We start from the raw sequence: 16,716 nt of genomic DNA on the forward strand, positions 1-16,716 counted from the left end.
TCCCCCCCATCACCAACATTACATATAAAACCTCGCTGGTGGTCCTGGATAGGAAATGAAACCATTGTGACCCCTGGTTCCCATCACCACCACTGTACAGAAGCCACAATTCAAAGTTGCACATCAAACCACTTTGAATGACTTTCTTTACATCTCAACCACTGAACAATGAAGAAATTTTGAAAAATTGGTGGAATTCCCCTTTAAGCACACTCTTTAAAAGCTGGTGCTTCAAGGGTTCTTTAGTGAAGAAACTGACTCTGCATGGCATCAAGAGCACTCAAAGAACCCTTTACACGATTAAAGGGTTCTCTGCATTGTGAAAGTTTTCTTCAGACTGATGGAGAACGTTCTATATGGAACTTTTTGGAAAATGGTTCTACACAGCACCAAAAAAAAAAAAAGTTCTTCTATTGTTACAGCGTCAATTTTGTAACAATAGAAGAACCTTTTTGAGTGCTATACAGAACCCTTATTAAAAGGAACACTTAAAGAACCCTTAATGATTAAAAGTTTCTCTGCATCGTGAAAGAGTTCTTCAGACGGATGGAGAATGTGCTGTAGATGGTTCTATATGGCACCAAAAAAGGTTCTATTGTTATTGTGTCAAGCTTGTAACAACAGAAGAACCCTTTTCAAAAAGGTTCTATATATAAATCACAAACACTCAAAGAACCCCTTGCATGATAATAGAGGTTTCTTTGAATTGTCAAAGGGTTCTTCAGATTGATGGAGAACGTGCTGTAAATGCCCCCTTTTGAAAATGGTTCTATACAGCACCAAAGAAAGAATTCTTCTATTCTTACGGTGTCAAGCTTGTAACAAAGAACCCTTTTCATAAAGGTTCTATCAAGAACCGTCTATAGCACATCCGTGCGCATTTTCCATCAATCCATAAAACCCTTTCATGAGGCAAAGGGTTCATTGAGTGTTCATGGTTCCATATAGAACCATTTTTTTGTCTAAAGAACCCTTGAAGAACCATATATTTTTTAAAGAGAGTGTATGGCTGTGGAGGCTGTGGAGTGTGATAAGTGCCAACAACTAAACTACAGTTTGGTCAGAAAAACTCAGTTTGGTCACAGAAAATTACAGACAACCAAACTACGACTGTCACACGTTACATCTCAGCTACACTCAAAGCAGCTCAGCTTGAGAGCGTAACACCCATTTTAGACTCCCAAACATTTAAATACAAAGCAGCGAAAGTAATGCGTACACAGTAATGCATACACAGTAATGCATACACAGTAATGCATACACAGCAATGCGTACACAGTAATGCATACACAGCAATGCGTACACAGCAATGCGTACACAGCAATGCGTACACAGCAATGCATAAACATACACAGTAATGCATATATTCCAGAATGTAAATGTAGAACTACAATGTATCTGCACCACCTGTAAGCCATCATCCTGAATAAAGTCCCTGCATCCACGTAACAATACATACTGGTTAAGGTGATTCTATGCTGACCGCATTAGTGTACGACCACCCAAAGCTAGCTGTTGGGTACGTTCCTATAAAGGCAGAAAGCAGCCGAGTAGGTGGAGTAACTAAAGGGCCCATATCCTGCTGTGCTGTCTCTCCACTAACAAGATGTGCGTGGTTTTAGGTAGACTTGTATGCAAATTTGAACAGCCCCCACTCAAATGACACTAAATATGGCAGTTTCTGCAGACTGCACTATTTCGATTTATTACACTTCAACACACCGGGGAAAAACATTAAACATAAAATACGAGATGTGCCATAACTTTCGCACAGGCGACATTTTGTTTTACTTTCCCCCCCCTCGAGTACATTAAATTCAGCAAGTAAACAGAAATTGCGCAATAAATGATCAGAACATAGTCATGCAGAAAATAAACAAACAAAGAAAAATTGAACGGGGGCGCACAAACTTTTGCACACAACCATACCAGTAATTAACAGGATTTTTTTTTTTTCCCATGACCATTTTAAAACCTTGCTGTATCCCTTATACTTATAACAGGCCGTTTTTCCTCACCTTTAAGACTGCCATGTAAATGGGCTCTGTCCCAATTGGCTAACCTGCAACAGGCTGAATGGGTGGACAGACGTAAATGTGTTGGGTTTTCCATGACATCACGTGACACTGCAGCTTCGGGCTGTCTGGACTAAGGCGAAACATTAACAACGTTTACAAACTAGGTCAAACTCTTATTTCGAGAAAGCAAAGCAAGTTAGCTTCACCACGATATGGGCCCTTTAATGCTTCACTCAAACCGTACTAATGCATAAGAATAGCACTAAAGCTCACTGGCTTCCATTCATTCTTATAGTACTTTTTTGCTAGTGTTGGTAAGCTGTTTTTAGGGGAGCTAAAATGCAGCTGAGCAAAAACCGAAGAAAGCACTGCATTTCCACACAGATCAGCAAATGACTGGCAGTAAATCGGCGTCTCTGGGGCGCGCTTTGCCACATAGCTGGATCAATTATATCACACTAGAAATAAAATTAGATTCCGCAGTCTTCCTAATTTCCAAGCAAGCGTTAATGGTTCCCATTTGGCTGGCGTAACAGCGCTGTAACAGGTCCACTTCACCTCTTCAACAAAACTCATTTAAAGCAGAATGTACTAATGACAGGGGTGTGCTGTATTCCCAGCGCTGAGCGCCTCCGTCTTTTGGTAAATGCTGGTAGTTGAAAGGCACCCCTGGGCTGGTGGTTTTAAAAAGGACCGTGAAGCTTCGCTCCTCTTTACCTCCCTCTGGTGGAAGGCGGAGCTTCAGATCACCTCAGACTGGTGGCGCGCCAGAGCGATGGGCAGGGTGGAGGCACACGGACCCTGGAAATGATACCTTTAACCCCAAAAACACAGTCACAGTGCAGTCAGTGATGCTTCATTACCACAAGAGAGTTTTATACATCACACACACGTTTAACCCTTTAAAGTCTCAGTCTGTCACATCTGGACTGGTAAAAAACCTCGTTCCGCACCTCATATCGGTACTTGGCCGACTGAGGCGTAAGTTCATGCAAATGCTGACACGGAGACCGTGGCGCCCAACAGAGTCTGACTGCAGACACGCACTCTCAGCACCAGTGACGTCACACGCACACGTATCATCACTTAATCCACTTTTTGTCCACAACACAGCAAGAGGGTTACATTTAATGTACCTCCCTTTTGGGAAAAAAAAAATCCTAGAACCCATTAAAGGTGTTGGTTCCTGGTGGTTTTCAGCAGTCGCTAATGGTATTCTGTGTTTACCTGAAGGGTTAATATCACAGTGGAAAGGACTCTGATGGTTTAATCAGGTGTTTTGGGGCTGATTCCAGTTACATTTGATGGTTTCCTAATGGCCTCTAATAGCAACCATCAAGCCAATTCCTTTTAGGAAGCAAAATCATCAGGGTTCATTCCTAACAGCCCTGCAGACGTTGTGGCATGGTACTGTTTTGGTGCCCACAGTGTCGTCTGGTGCTTTCTATATATATGTGAGTGTCTCAAACTGGAGACCTTCTGAGCCAAAGTGCTGTGGATATTAGCGTTTACCCTCATCTAACGCTCTGAATTCAGTTCATGAAGGCCTTGCTGATTTGCTAATGAGCTAAAATCTGCGGTGTTTTGACTGGACCTTGCCACAGGTTCTGTATCCACCACATCCTTCAGGGGGCATACATTATCAGACCACCCCCAAAAGCGCCCCCACACAGTTGAATAGGGACCTAAAGCTACTTCCTTCTTGAATTTGACTTTAATTGTCTAGGTTTATGCACCAAACCCATTTTTATACGAGAATTTTCCCGACCTCTTTTCATCCGTTAGAACTGAACAGGCTGTTTTTGTTATAGACGGATATGGATATGATCTCTGTTCTGATTGACTGGCCTGTACTGTGCCTTAAAAGGCAGGCTGGAATTAAACACTCCTTATAACTTCAGTGCGAGGAGGCAGCACTGGTGTGGTTGGATAGTGTAGTGGTTAACATAGACACTGTAGACCGGGGTTCAATCCCCACCTGGGTAAACCCCCTACACTATACCAATAAGAGTCCTTGGGCAAGACTCCTAACACCGTCTTGGCCTTCCTGTGTAAAAAAATGATCAAATTGTAAGTCGCTCTGGATAAGAGCGTCAGCCAAAATGCTGTAAATGTAAAGTGCTGTAGGTAAACTGCTGTACCGATGTCTCAAATCAATTACTATACATATCAGCATCAGAAAGGAATTGCTTAAAAAGTTCATAGCATCAGACAGATGTGACCCATATTTCAAAACAATACGTGGTGTAATTCTTGGACTCCAGAAGAGCAGATGGTTCCGGTGATGTTGGGTTACTGTACATTTTTATTCATTTTACTGTATTTGTGAACCTTAATAAATGGTATATTTCTCTGAAAATGAGTATATGCATCTGCATCGCCAGATTTGGACGTGATAAATAACATGATTTTCCACAATTCCCATATTGGTGCATCCCTATTAGCTACAATTATTGGGATTTTGGATGTGATTATATCAAGTTAACTGATTTCAACACAGCCTAATTTCAGTGAGAGGCACCGTCAGACTCTGAAGTATCCAGATATTTATGAAAAAGTACATTTAAAAACAAGGGCTTTTTATCCTGTGGTACACAAATAGTATCTTCTAATTCTAGTAACCCCAGTTTGACGTTAGACCTGGTGAAAAATTCTGCGACTCACTTATATCGGGATGTGCTCGCTCTCGGCCGGATGTTAAACTCGGCCACTGGGACTCCCCGAGACGCCACCTGGGGGGCGAACAATGCTGCAGGGAAGACGACAGAGGCTGTGCCCACCTGCAATTAAACCAACGAACCACAAAGAGACAGGAGTGGAACGCAGAGCACAGGGTTAGACACTCGTTCTCAACATTCGCATGGAACAACAGCCTTTTTCATAACTGTGTTTTATGAGCAATAATATATGTAAATGATCTCTGCTCTTATTGGCTGTCCTGTATCGTGCCTCATTCGGAGGCTTCTTACAGCTTTAGCCTGCTGTAGACTAAACAGGCAGGTATAGATAAAAGAACAGGTTTTTGTGAAACAGGGTGTTTTACTTTCCACAGATGCTCCATACGGACTGTGGAGGGATTGGTGGATTTTGAAACCTTCAAGATTTAAACACTGGAAATTCCATGTTCACTGTGCAGCTGACCCATCACGGTCAATGAGTTCTGTTACTTGGCACTTTCTGCTCAACCAATCCTCTAAAATCCGTCCAGAAAGCTCTACAATCTCACCAGCAGGCAGAGGTCACAGGCGTCCAGCTCCTTCTCCACTTTGGTGAGGACATGAGAGTCCAGCGTCTCCCCGAACCAGATCACATCCGGCCTCAAGAGGCCATCACAGCCTCCCTCGTCACACCTGCAGCACGGACCGTTCGTGTTACAAAAGCAAGATATCGCTAGATTAGATGGAGGACAGCGGTGCTTAAATAAACACATTCAGACTGGCTCTGCTGAGGAGCTCATTAACAGAGAAGCATCATTACAACGGCGCTATAAACAGACAATTTTAATATCACACTGCCATCTAGTGGAGAACCAGCTTACTGCTGGTCTCCATCAATGAAATACTGCCCAAGTGATTTCAACTCTGGGTAATATTCCTGGTATGTGAGAGTTTTTAAGAATTAATACTTCACAAAAAATAAATAAAAACCTTTTTCTTTTCTTTAAATAGGGAAAATGCTTTAATGCAAGGATACGTACAGTGATAGTCATTTCTTCCTTCAACATTTAGAGGCTTCAAAGGGGAATTTCACTGATTTTTCCTAAGTGAACGGTTATTCAGAGCGGTTTGATTCAGATGTGACACAGTTCATTGTAGAAAAACTGATAGACTGATAGATTTCTTTAAAGTGGTGCTGATAGGAACCAGGAGTCAGAATGACTGCAACTCAAATATAGCCATTGTATTCGCTTTCCAAAACCACAGGTGAACCTTCACATGTCCTACGAGTTTTCACGTGACGTTGATGGTAAAACAGTCACAAATCCGACACCATCCGTTTTCTTTAGGGACTATTTTGTCTCACAGCTTCCTGCATGTGTCTCCTTGGTGTGAACAGGTTATTTGAAAAATACGTTTTAGGCCAAAAACTTCAGACAACACTTCCATAAAGACTGCATGTAACAATTTTACGTGAGGGAGCTTTTGGAGGCGCTAACGTCAGATGTCTGGTTCCTATCACCACCACTGTTGAGCAGTTCTGACACAGACGTTTCCCTAAAGCACAGCGTTACAAACCAAAGCACTCGGAATGACCGTTTACATATTAATGAATAAATTATGTTGACATGAATATGAAAACTGGCAGACGTCACCTCAAATGCCATATAAAGCTCACTATACCTTGGCAAATCCCTCACAGGAATATCAGCATCGCTGCACTTTGGGTCTGGATCACTGTAACAGGAGTTAGAAATCTGTCAAATCAATAAATCTGACACTCAGGAATTCACAGAACACAATTACTTGTTGCCAGGTATTTAAAAAAGCTTAGTTCTGGGGTTTTTCTAAAAAAGAAGGGAGAAGCGAGGCTATAAATTAAACATGTAAACAGTATGAAGGTTTGCTGCTAATGGCATTATGTAACAGAGCCATCTGGGCTTGTTTTACCCTTTGCCCTGCAGAGCAGCGCAGATGGGGCTGTGGTGGTTGTCATCCACATCTCCACAGCTCAGACACCTGGTTTTGAAAAGGTTGCCTGGAATGAAATAATAATAACATGAAATATGAAATCACTACCTAAGAACAATTTTAGACATGCTAAGCATGTTGATGTAGCCACCCTTCAAGAACCAGAAAGCTTTGCTATGAAATGAGACAAAGAAAGTTCGAGATGGGCTATAAGACCTCACGATATCTGAAATCGCATGCAAAAGTTTGGGCTCTCCTGGGCAAATGATATGGTTTTGTGAAAATAAGTGAACACATCCTTCGCAGGGAACAAACTGAAATAGGGCATTTTCCAGTCAATCTTAGCACTTTATTTGTACTAAACATGTTAGAAAAAAAATGTGTGTGTCTAATATATATATATACACACACACACACACACCGATCAGCAATAACATCCTGACCACCTCCTTGTTTCTACGCTCACTGTCCACTTTATCAGCTCCACTTACTGTATAGCTGCACTCTGTAGTTCTACAGTTACAGACTGTAGTCCATCTGTTTCTCTGATACTCTGTTACCCTGTTCTTCAGTGGTCAGGACCCCCATGGACCCTCACAGAGCAGGTACTCTTTGGGTGGTGGATCATTCTGAGCACTGCAGTGTGGTGGTGTGCTAGTGTTAGTGTGTGTTGTGCTGGTACGTGTGGATCAGACACAGCAGTGTTGATATGAAACGTGGCCAAAATGTAAGATGTAAAATGTGGGCTCCTCACTGCCCTCTGGTGGAGGAGAAAATATACATTTAAGCAAAAGCTCATTTGTGTATCAAAAATATTGACTATTCATTTTTTTTAATAGTTTTATGGCTACGGGAAGATTCTGACTCGTCCCTACGTGGCATCTACTTTAGCAGTAGCACCAGAGGCGAGCGTGCCCTTGCTCACCGTGGACCTCCAGCACGTGTTTGGACCCGGCTCTGCGGTGGAGCTCATCCGTGTTCTGGGTGATGACCACCATGGATCGGCCCTGCTTACTGAGACGAGCCTCACACTCGGCTATAGCTCTGTGGGCCTCGCTGGGCGTGGCCTTGAGGGCCAACTCCCTCCAGTAGTGGTAGAACTCCCACACTCTGGACGGGTTGCGGGAGAACTCCTGCGCAGTGGCCAGATCCTAGAAAACAGTAAGAATGACAGAAGGAAGCGTTGGATCCAAGATCACAGGCAGCATTTGAGACAGACACTAGCACTCTTCCTCTAATAGGCTAGTTCTAGTATTGTGTAACTTCTTGATTGTTTATGATTACAAATAACTAATGATGCCATAAATAAGTCAATAATAAAAGGTTTGCTGTATTCATAATTCGTTCTAAAATGACTGCATGAAGATATAACAATAAAAGGCAATTATGTCTTATCAAGGCTGATAATTTGACTTTAAAATATATATAAATAGATACAGTGCTGTGCAAAAATCAGAGACCAGCCTTCATTTTTTTCATTTTTATCATCAGAAAAAAAAAAAAAAAAAAAAAAAAAAAAAAAAAAACACGTTTCAGAGCCTCAACAACTGAACACAATACCAAACTCTTCAGTATTTAGTGTGTCCACTTTCTGCCTTTATTACAGCTTCCACTCCCTTTAGGTGACTCGCTTTCAGTTTCTCAAAGAAATCTGCAGCAACGTTTTTCCACATCTCCAAAGTTCAGTCTCAGAAGTTGGTTTTGCACTTTGTGCTTCTTCTAAGAATCCACGTAAAACCAAACACAGCCAGTGACGTAGAAGTCTGGACTCTGAGAACACCAGCCTCTCTCTCAAAGACGAAAGCTTTAAGCGCTGATTATCTGAAGAGGACGGTTTAGGTTGCTACCAGGTCTTCCAGGTGGTTGTTAGGAGTCTCATTTTCTCTGTAGCTTTAAACCTTTTTACACATACTTTCCTTTGACTTTCACCTTCCTCATGCAAGTGGAATCTTTTATATCTGATCTGGTCAGAAACATCTGAAAACTGAATAACCTACTTAATGACTGTTTTGGCTGGATATAGAATAAATGAAGCACGGTCTCTGACTATACCTAAACAATTTATACATATGAACCAATATTTACAGTACACTGTTTGTCCACGGCACCTAAAAGTACCCTCTGTTGTCTATTTTAAAGCATGTAAATGTGATTTACGGAAGCTGTTGTATATAAAAATCACAAAAACTATTTATATGAAAGCGACTCTATGGATTGTAATGTACTCTTTACTTTCTCTGGAACTTCAGATGCCTGTAATGCTCTGCACTGCAGGTTCAATGCTTAATGCAGTATTAAACACAGCATAGTCTGGATAGGCTATGCATTCTGCAATGCTGTCATACCAGAGAGATTAAAAAATGTAAATACTACTCAGGGAAATGAGATACTGTAAGCATCTGGATGCTGAAGCTGCATTTAAAAAGGGCAAGAGCAAAAGTGCTGCGTCCAGAATGGATGAGGATCAGATAGTCAACGTATGGAAGGCTAAAGGTACATCATCTGAATATTACTACTGCTGATAACGAACCGAGGCTCATTCATTAACGGCTACTTCAGCTGAAGTGTTCCCTTAATCAGCCGACATCAGTGTTCACACCACCATCATTTTCTCCACTGCGTTTAATGAAGCGTAACGCACTTCGTGACCAGCCCTGAATCCCAAAGCACCGTCTAGCTACACCACTAATGACGTGCTGTACTGTACGTTGTAATTGTTCCTCAAGAATTAGTTTAGGCCCTAAAATTTGTGCTGAAGATGTAAAAAAAACTACCACAATGTAAAACATTCCCACTGAAGAACGGCTCGACTTTTCCTTCCAATTACAGCACCAGTGCCCCAAAGTTCTGACCATTATGTAAATAGACCACAACATTTGTCTTGCAATTCACATCTATAAGCTTTGTGTGGGTTTCTATACCGAAAACCAACATAATTCATTCTTATACAAACACTTTTCAACCGTTCTTTATAACTTAACTAGGATTAAACAGGCTGTTTTCAGTGCTGTGCCTATAAACCTATAAAGGAAACGGTTCACTGTGGAGAAACCTACAGATTCTGATTACTTAACGGTGGTGGTGGTAGGAACCTGGGGTCACCATGACAACTACACAAATATAGCCATTTTATTTACTATCCAAAACCACCCGTTAAACTACGTGCGGCATCTCAGCTTTTATATGTGATGCTGATGGTAAAATCGAGATAAATCTGCACAACAAACTGCATTTTCTTTGAGGACTATTTGACCTCACAACACTCTGCAGGTACCCCTCCACCACGTTTAACCCCCATTACAAAACCTATCATGAAACAGCGTCCCTGGCATCGGTCAGCGCCCCATCGTACTATCAGTCACATCCATTTCATGGGTCAAGCACCCTCAGAGAAACTTAGGTATGCGAGGTATTATGAGCAATAAACACATCAGACGTCTGGTTCCTTTCTCCAGCAATGTGAACCTCTCTCATTTTACACCACTCTCAATGACACTGATTAAACCACTTAATCAAGGTGTAAAATCAGAGGAATTTCTATTTCTATTTTAATTTATATGCCCTGTACTGCACTTCATTGAAGAAGTAGTCCAGACTTAAATGCTCCTGTTGACGGCAGTGTGAACGGAATAAACTATATGGAAATGGACTAAAATAAGGCCGAACTGTTGTAGTTTGAATGGGGGGAGTATGACATCACAACAATCATTCAAAATGGGCCGTTTTTGCAGCTCTATATATGGACTGAACGGACTGCGACGTTATAATCTGAAACTTTACCAGTGTATACATCATTCATCGAACTCTTATTTCAACAGGTGAGAAAAAAAGAGCATTTTTTCATGATATGGGCCCTTTAAGACAGTCTGCACAGCACTGTACAGTGGTCGTCCGGCATGAATGCAGCTTTGTGGCTGTCGGGAGAGAAAACTGCAGTCTTTAGTTTCCCTTCTCAAAAGCGCTAAAATGGTTAAAAGAAATGGGGCAACAAAATCCAAGTATCTACGTTTATGCACGCTCCCGCTCACCTGCGTCTTCCATCGTCTCCAGTGGCCACTGGCTGCCCTGAAGGTGGGCAGGCCGCTCTCTGCGCTAACCCCAGCTCCAGTGATGATGGCGATGTGCTTGGCTTTGGAGAAAACCTCACGAAACTCTGCCATGTCTGTGACAACAATCAGTCTGTAAAGGCTCTGTCCAACAACGTCAGGAAAACAACCACTAAAGCCTCAATAAACCTCAGTTTTCTGTGGTGAAAAAGACATTTCCACAAATGTTTCACAGCTATGAGGCTAATGTAGCTAAACAGACCGTGGAATCACACCGGGCCAAAGCAAGGAGCGAAATCGAGGAATCTAATCCGACTGATATGAAAGCGACGGATAAAGATCTCTGTGCTGAAGAACAGGCCAATGGATTTCTCTTTGAGTAGCTACTTTAATGCTGGACCCACTGTGCCACTTTCTCCAAGAGCTGCCAAAGGCACGTAGCCTAACTTACTGATTTGAGCTCTGGTAAAAGATTTAACACAAATCTGAGTCAGTCTGAGAGTTTAGTTTTTAATTTAACATATTTCCGTGATTTGCAACAAACACTAGATCTGAAAAATCCCAGAGAATTTGTTTCCCTTTGTCTTCAGTCTGCGTTTGAAGACAGCGAGAGACTCTGCTGTTCGGACAGCCAGTGGGAGTTCATTCCACCACCTGGGCTCCAGTTCAGAGAACAGTCTCTATGCTTGTCTTCCAGGCGCATTGAAGGACGGCGGGTCAAGCCGAGCTGTACTCGAAGGGCTCGTGGTTCAGTTAGAGACTTCACCACTGCCATCAAGTCGGTAGGAGCCGGTCCATCTTTGGCTCTGTAGGCCAGCATTAGGGTCTTAAATCTGACGCGAGCAGCTACAGAGAGCCAGTGAAGGGAGCGCAGCAGTGGGGCGACGTGGGTCACTTATCTTCAGTCTTACAAAAGACTACACAGCTGTGATTCTGTGCTGAGATCATTACACCCTGGGTTTACCTGAGTTTGGTCTCGCAGCTCCAGTCAGAGCTTTCAGAGCTGCAAGCTGACTCCCACATTCCAAAGGAGAGCGCAGCGTCCGCCGCGTGAGCTGCCGAATGATCATTTCTGCTGCTTAATGCTGAACTGTAGAGAAAAAAAACAAGAAAAAAAAGATTAAAGAAATTAAATTAAAGAAACTAATATAAGCCAGGTTTCTGTTCAGCTGTCAAACTATTGAGGGTGACAAAGACTATATACTGATCAGGCATGACATCCTGACCACCTCCCTGTTTCTACGCTCACTGTCCACTTCATCAGCTCCACTTACTGTATAGCTGGTCTCTGTAGTTCTACAGTTACAGACTGTAGTCCATCTGTTTCTCTGATACTCTGTTACCCTGTTCTTCAGTGGACAGGACCCCCATGGACCCTCACAGAGCAGGTAATATTTGGGTGGTGGATCATTCGCAGCACTGCAGTAACACTGACGTGGTGGTGGTGTGTTTGTGTGTGTTGTGCTGGTCTGAGTGGATCACACACAGCAGTGCTACTGGAGTATATAAACACCTCAGTGTCGCTGCTGGACTGAGAAAAGTCCACCAACCAGAATATCCAGCCAACAGCGTCCTGTGGGCAGCGTCCTGTGACCACTGATGAAGGACTAGAGGACGACCAGCACAAACTGAACAAGCAGATGAGCTGTCGTCTCTGACTTTACATCTACAGGGTGGACCGACCAGGTAGGAGAGTCTAATAGAGTGGACAGTGAGTGGACACAGTGTTTAATACACACATACATACATAATTTTTACTTTGAAAGTCAGCAACACCACATGTGTTCAAACTTTCAATTGTCTGCACATAAATACGAAGATCGGAAACTAGAGGCAGGTGATACAGCAAAACATCACTTTTCAGCACTCCAGAAAACGCTGCTCAGTCCAGTTGACGCTCGGCACCGTGCATGCCAACCTTAAGCTTTTACGCTTTTCTACTGAAAGTCGACCCGTTTTTCCCCAAATCTGGGCTCTAAACTGTAAACAGACGGCGTCTCTTCAGTGATCTGCTCTGGAAACATCACTTATAGAAAATAAAACAAAGAGCGTCTGAGATTTTTGGCCTTCAGCAGTAAATTGTAAGCCTATAGGGATATGCATGTTCATCAAACACACATTCTGTAAATCTGAGGGAGCTTTTACAGCAAATTAATAAATAAAAACGCACATTTATTTCATGCAGTTACTGAATAATGTGCCTTACGATTTGGTCACTGGAGAATAGGAGGTTAATACATGTGTAAAGTGGATGGATAATGAGGGACCCAGAGCACCCAAACGGTAATAAACACTAGGACAGGACAGAAGGTCAACCTCCTCATGTCATCATTCTGTTCAGTCCAGTATTTTTATTATTATTATTATTATTATTATTATTATTATTATTATTATTATTATTATTTATATCACACACACACACACACACATATACATATATATACATACATACATATATATGGAACCAGACACTGTTCTACGTCACTTTGGGCCATTCATCATGACATATTCACACAACATAAAGGACAACAGGCTCTTTTAATTATGTCAAAAGCTGAAAAATGACCCAACTGGAGATACGAGGTTTGGAAACCCAGCTACAGACTTCGATTCACCACGTCCTGGCAGACTGACCACACACAGGCGGAGGGAAAACTGTGTAAACGACTTTTTTCACTGGACCATTCCTTTAAGTGCCTACATGGACCTGAATGAGGGGCTTCGGCCCACCCCTGGCTCGAGTCCAACAGATGTTTCCCTGTAACCTAAACCGAGACCACCTAGCCCAGCTTCTCCAGACGTTCAGCAGCAAATCTGCCGGCTAACGTCTGGCATCTCCCGCAGCCTGTCTGCCACCTGTAGCTGGTTATGAGCCGGTAAACCCGAGACTGTGAGGACGCCATTCCTCCTCATTAGCTCCACAATCTGCCCCAGTGTCTGCGGTCTCGCCCTCTGACGTCAGTCAGCCAGTCAGTCAGTCTACGTGCCTTTCTGCAAGTTTTCTGCGGAGGATGAACTGTGGCTCGATCTCCTAGGCAGCTGATGGGGCAGAGAGAGCCACTCCAGACCCTGGAAGACCCCCACTCAGACTTTACTCTGTGCCACAGAGACCCTGTTTAACAGCTTGTGGACCTTCAGGTTTTGCTGTTTGCGGTCACGTTGAAATTATATGCGACAGACCTCGTTACCACGACGCTGAAGCCGGCTCGTTTTTCGAATCGACCGTTCCACCTTAAACGGGGCCGCAGCTCCATTCAGGCGCCTAGGGCTGCTGCGGTAACTGCTGCACCATTTAAGGTGGAACGGAGAATTCGAATGACGAGCCAACTCCAGCGCTTTCCGACAACTTTGAACTAAGCCAGGCGCGTCGCACTCGGACTAAATAAGCGAATGGAGTGTTTTATCTCACAACAGCCGAGCGGGGACACCGAGAAGGGGCTTAAACTCGCTTTAATAGCCCGGCTGAGCAGGTGAGGCGGAGACCGCCCGCCCGCCCCGAGGGGCTGAGACACACACCGACAAAAAGTCCAGACTAAACTACGAGTCCTCGCCTCGGTCAACCGCACACGAGCTCAGGGGCCAGCCACGGTGCTCTAGGGGCGAACGGTGGAGGTATAAAGGAATGAAAGCTCTTACCGCGGGCAGGTAAAGGTGATTAGTCTCCTCAGCCTCCTCCGTAAACACTTGTGAGCATAGTGAACCGACTTCCTCTTCTTCTAGGTCGAGTCAGAGGGGCTGCCGAGCGACACGGCGGCTCAACAGCGCCAACTACTGTTACGGGAGGCGTACAACTAAGGTGAGACCAAAGCATGATCAGGCCTCTGACGGGAATATGGGATCAGTGCAGGGGGAGGCGTACATACACATATACACACACAACTGAACTGAATTCAGAACTGCGTTTGCACATCCATGCAGTGAAACACCCACCCACACACTAGGGGGCAGCAAGCACACTTGCCCGGAGCAGTGGGCAGCTCTATCTGCAGCGCCTGGGGAGCAGTGGGGGGGGGTTAGGTGCCTTGGTCATGTGCCGTCAAACGAGGGGAACGAACCGGCAGCCTTCTGGTTACAAGGCTGGAGGTTAGGGATCTGGCCCTGTGACCGGAAGGTTGCCGGTTCGATCCCCAGCTCCGACAGTCCATGACTGAGGTGTCCTTGAGCAAGACACCTAACCCCCAACTGCTCCCCGGGCGCTGTGGATTGGGCTGCCCACTGCTCCGGGCAAGTGTGCTCACTGCCCCCTATAGTGTGTGTATTCACTAGTGTGTATGTGTCTCACTTCACGGATGGGTTAAATGTGGAGGTGGAATTTCCCCATTTGTGGGATTTAAAAAGTATCACTTAACTTAACCTCCAGCCCACGACTGCCCCCAAGATTTTCCGCTTTACAAGAGGAAAGCCAGCTAATCAAGTGTCTCTCCATAAAACCTGTCATAGAAATCCAAGAATCTGTTAGTTTCTGCAAGACGTGAGGTCTAGTTTCTGCTCATGAATAAAGAATTTAGCACGTAGAATGAAAATAAACAATACACTCAAGAGGCCTGTTAGTAAAGTTGTTGCAGTAACATATAACACGGAACCTCATGTGCGTCAATAATACGGCATTAAAATGTGTTATTTTCAGGAAAGTGATGACGTAACACAAGCACACCTTTCTGCCATCTTCAAAACGAAGACGTTTTGATCGTTTCACGTTTTATTCTTAACAGCGGTCATAATTTATCGCTATAAAGTTTGATCAATAGGGGGAGCAGCGCACTGTTAGAGCAGTAGCGTAGAAAAGTTTCCTGAATCAGAAGTTCGTGCAAGATAAAAGGAAAAAAGGTCATTGTAAGAAAGCTACACTATATTTCCAAAAGTATTCCCTCACCCATCCAAATCATTGAATTCAGGTGTTCCAGTCACTTCCATGGCCACAGGTGTATGAAGCCGAGCCCCTAGGCCTGCAGACTGCTTCTACAGACATTAGTGAAAGAATGGGTCGCTCTCAGGAGCTCAGAGGATTCCAGCGTGGTACCGTGATCGGACGCCACCTGTGCAGCAAGTCCAGTCGTGAAATTTCCTCACTACTAAATATTCCACAGTCCACTGTCAGTGGGATTATAACAAAGTGGAAGTGATTGGGAACGACAGCAACTCAGCCACGAAGTTGCCGGCCATGTAAAATGACAGAGCGGTCAGCGGATGCTGCGGGGCATAGTGCGCAGAGGTCACCAACTTTCTGCAGAGTCAATCACTACAGACCTCCAAACTTCATGTGGCCTTCAGATCAGCTCAAGAACAGCGTAGAGAGCTTCATGGAATGGGTTTCCATGGCCGAGCAGCTGCATCTAAGCCTTACATCACCAAGCGCAATGCAAAGCGTGGAATGCAGTGGTGTAAAGCGCCACCACTGGACTCTAGAGCAGTGGAGACGTGTTCTCTGGAGTGACCACTCAAGCTTCTCCATCTGGCAATCTGATGGACGAGTCTGGGTTTGGCCGTTGCCAGGAGAACGACACTTGTCTGACTGCACTGTGCCAAGTGTAAAGTTTGGTGGAGGGGGGATCATGATGTGGGGTTGTTTTTCAGGAGTTGGGCTCGGCCCCTTAATTCCAGTGAAAGGAACTCTTAAAGCTTCAGCTCCAAGAGATTTTGGACAATTTCATGCTCCCAACTTTGTGGGAACAGTTTGGGGACGACCCCTTCCTGCTCCAACATGACTTACAGCTTGATTTTCTCCTCTCTCTCAAAGATTAAAGTGCTGTTTATCTGATTGGGGGAAGATTTAGTGTCTGCCAGATCTTCCAGGTAGTTGCTAGGGTCTTATGTTAATAATTTCTTGACTTCCAGGTCTGGAAACTTCTGGGTTGTTCTGGTTTCTGTTTTTCACTTTTACCCAAACAGACTTAAGAGTATACTTTAATGCCGAGTGCTCTATGTAGTTTTCTGTTAAACACACTGTGTGTCTTCTGTGCTTTTTTCAGATTCTTAAAAATGTCAAATACTTAAACTAACAAAAAAGTGGTATCTGTCTTTCAC

The 16,716-nt window shown here is 43.9% G+C and overlaps 1 protein-coding gene and 1 long non-coding RNA gene across 2 annotated transcripts; one reads left to right on the forward strand and one right to left on the reverse strand.

Annotated features, from left to right (window-relative positions):
* Positions 1-561: 561 nt before the first annotated feature.
* On the reverse strand, positions 562-14,431 carry LOC108440942 (NAD-dependent protein deacylase sirtuin-5, mitochondrial). Its single transcript, XM_017720147.2, has 9 exons — positions 14,329-14,431; positions 11,657-11,782; positions 10,675-10,808; positions 7,572-7,797; positions 6,626-6,713; positions 6,359-6,412; positions 5,245-5,368; positions 4,683-4,798; positions 562-2,832 (listed from the first exon to the last, which is right to left on the reverse strand). Exons 2-9 carry the CDS (start codon positions 11,760-11,762, stop codon positions 2,760-2,762), a joined length of 921 nt encoding a protein of 306 aa, XP_017575636.1. The 5' UTR covers positions 11,763-11,782; positions 14,329-14,431; the 3' UTR covers positions 562-2,759.
* LOC108440943 lies at positions 13,549-15,643 on the forward strand. Its single transcript, XR_001858893.2, has 3 exons — positions 13,549-14,337; positions 14,413-14,488; positions 15,588-15,643. It is a non-coding gene; the product is annotated as an uncharacterized LOC108440943 (long non-coding RNA).
* Positions 15,644-16,716: the final 1,073 nt, after the last annotated feature.

The sequence above is a fragment of the Pygocentrus nattereri genome, chromosome 2 (assembly GCF_015220715.1).
Source record: "Pygocentrus nattereri isolate fPygNat1 chromosome 2, fPygNat1.pri, whole genome shotgun sequence".
Taxonomy (NCBI): domain Eukaryota; kingdom Metazoa; phylum Chordata; class Actinopteri; order Characiformes; family Serrasalmidae; genus Pygocentrus; species Pygocentrus nattereri.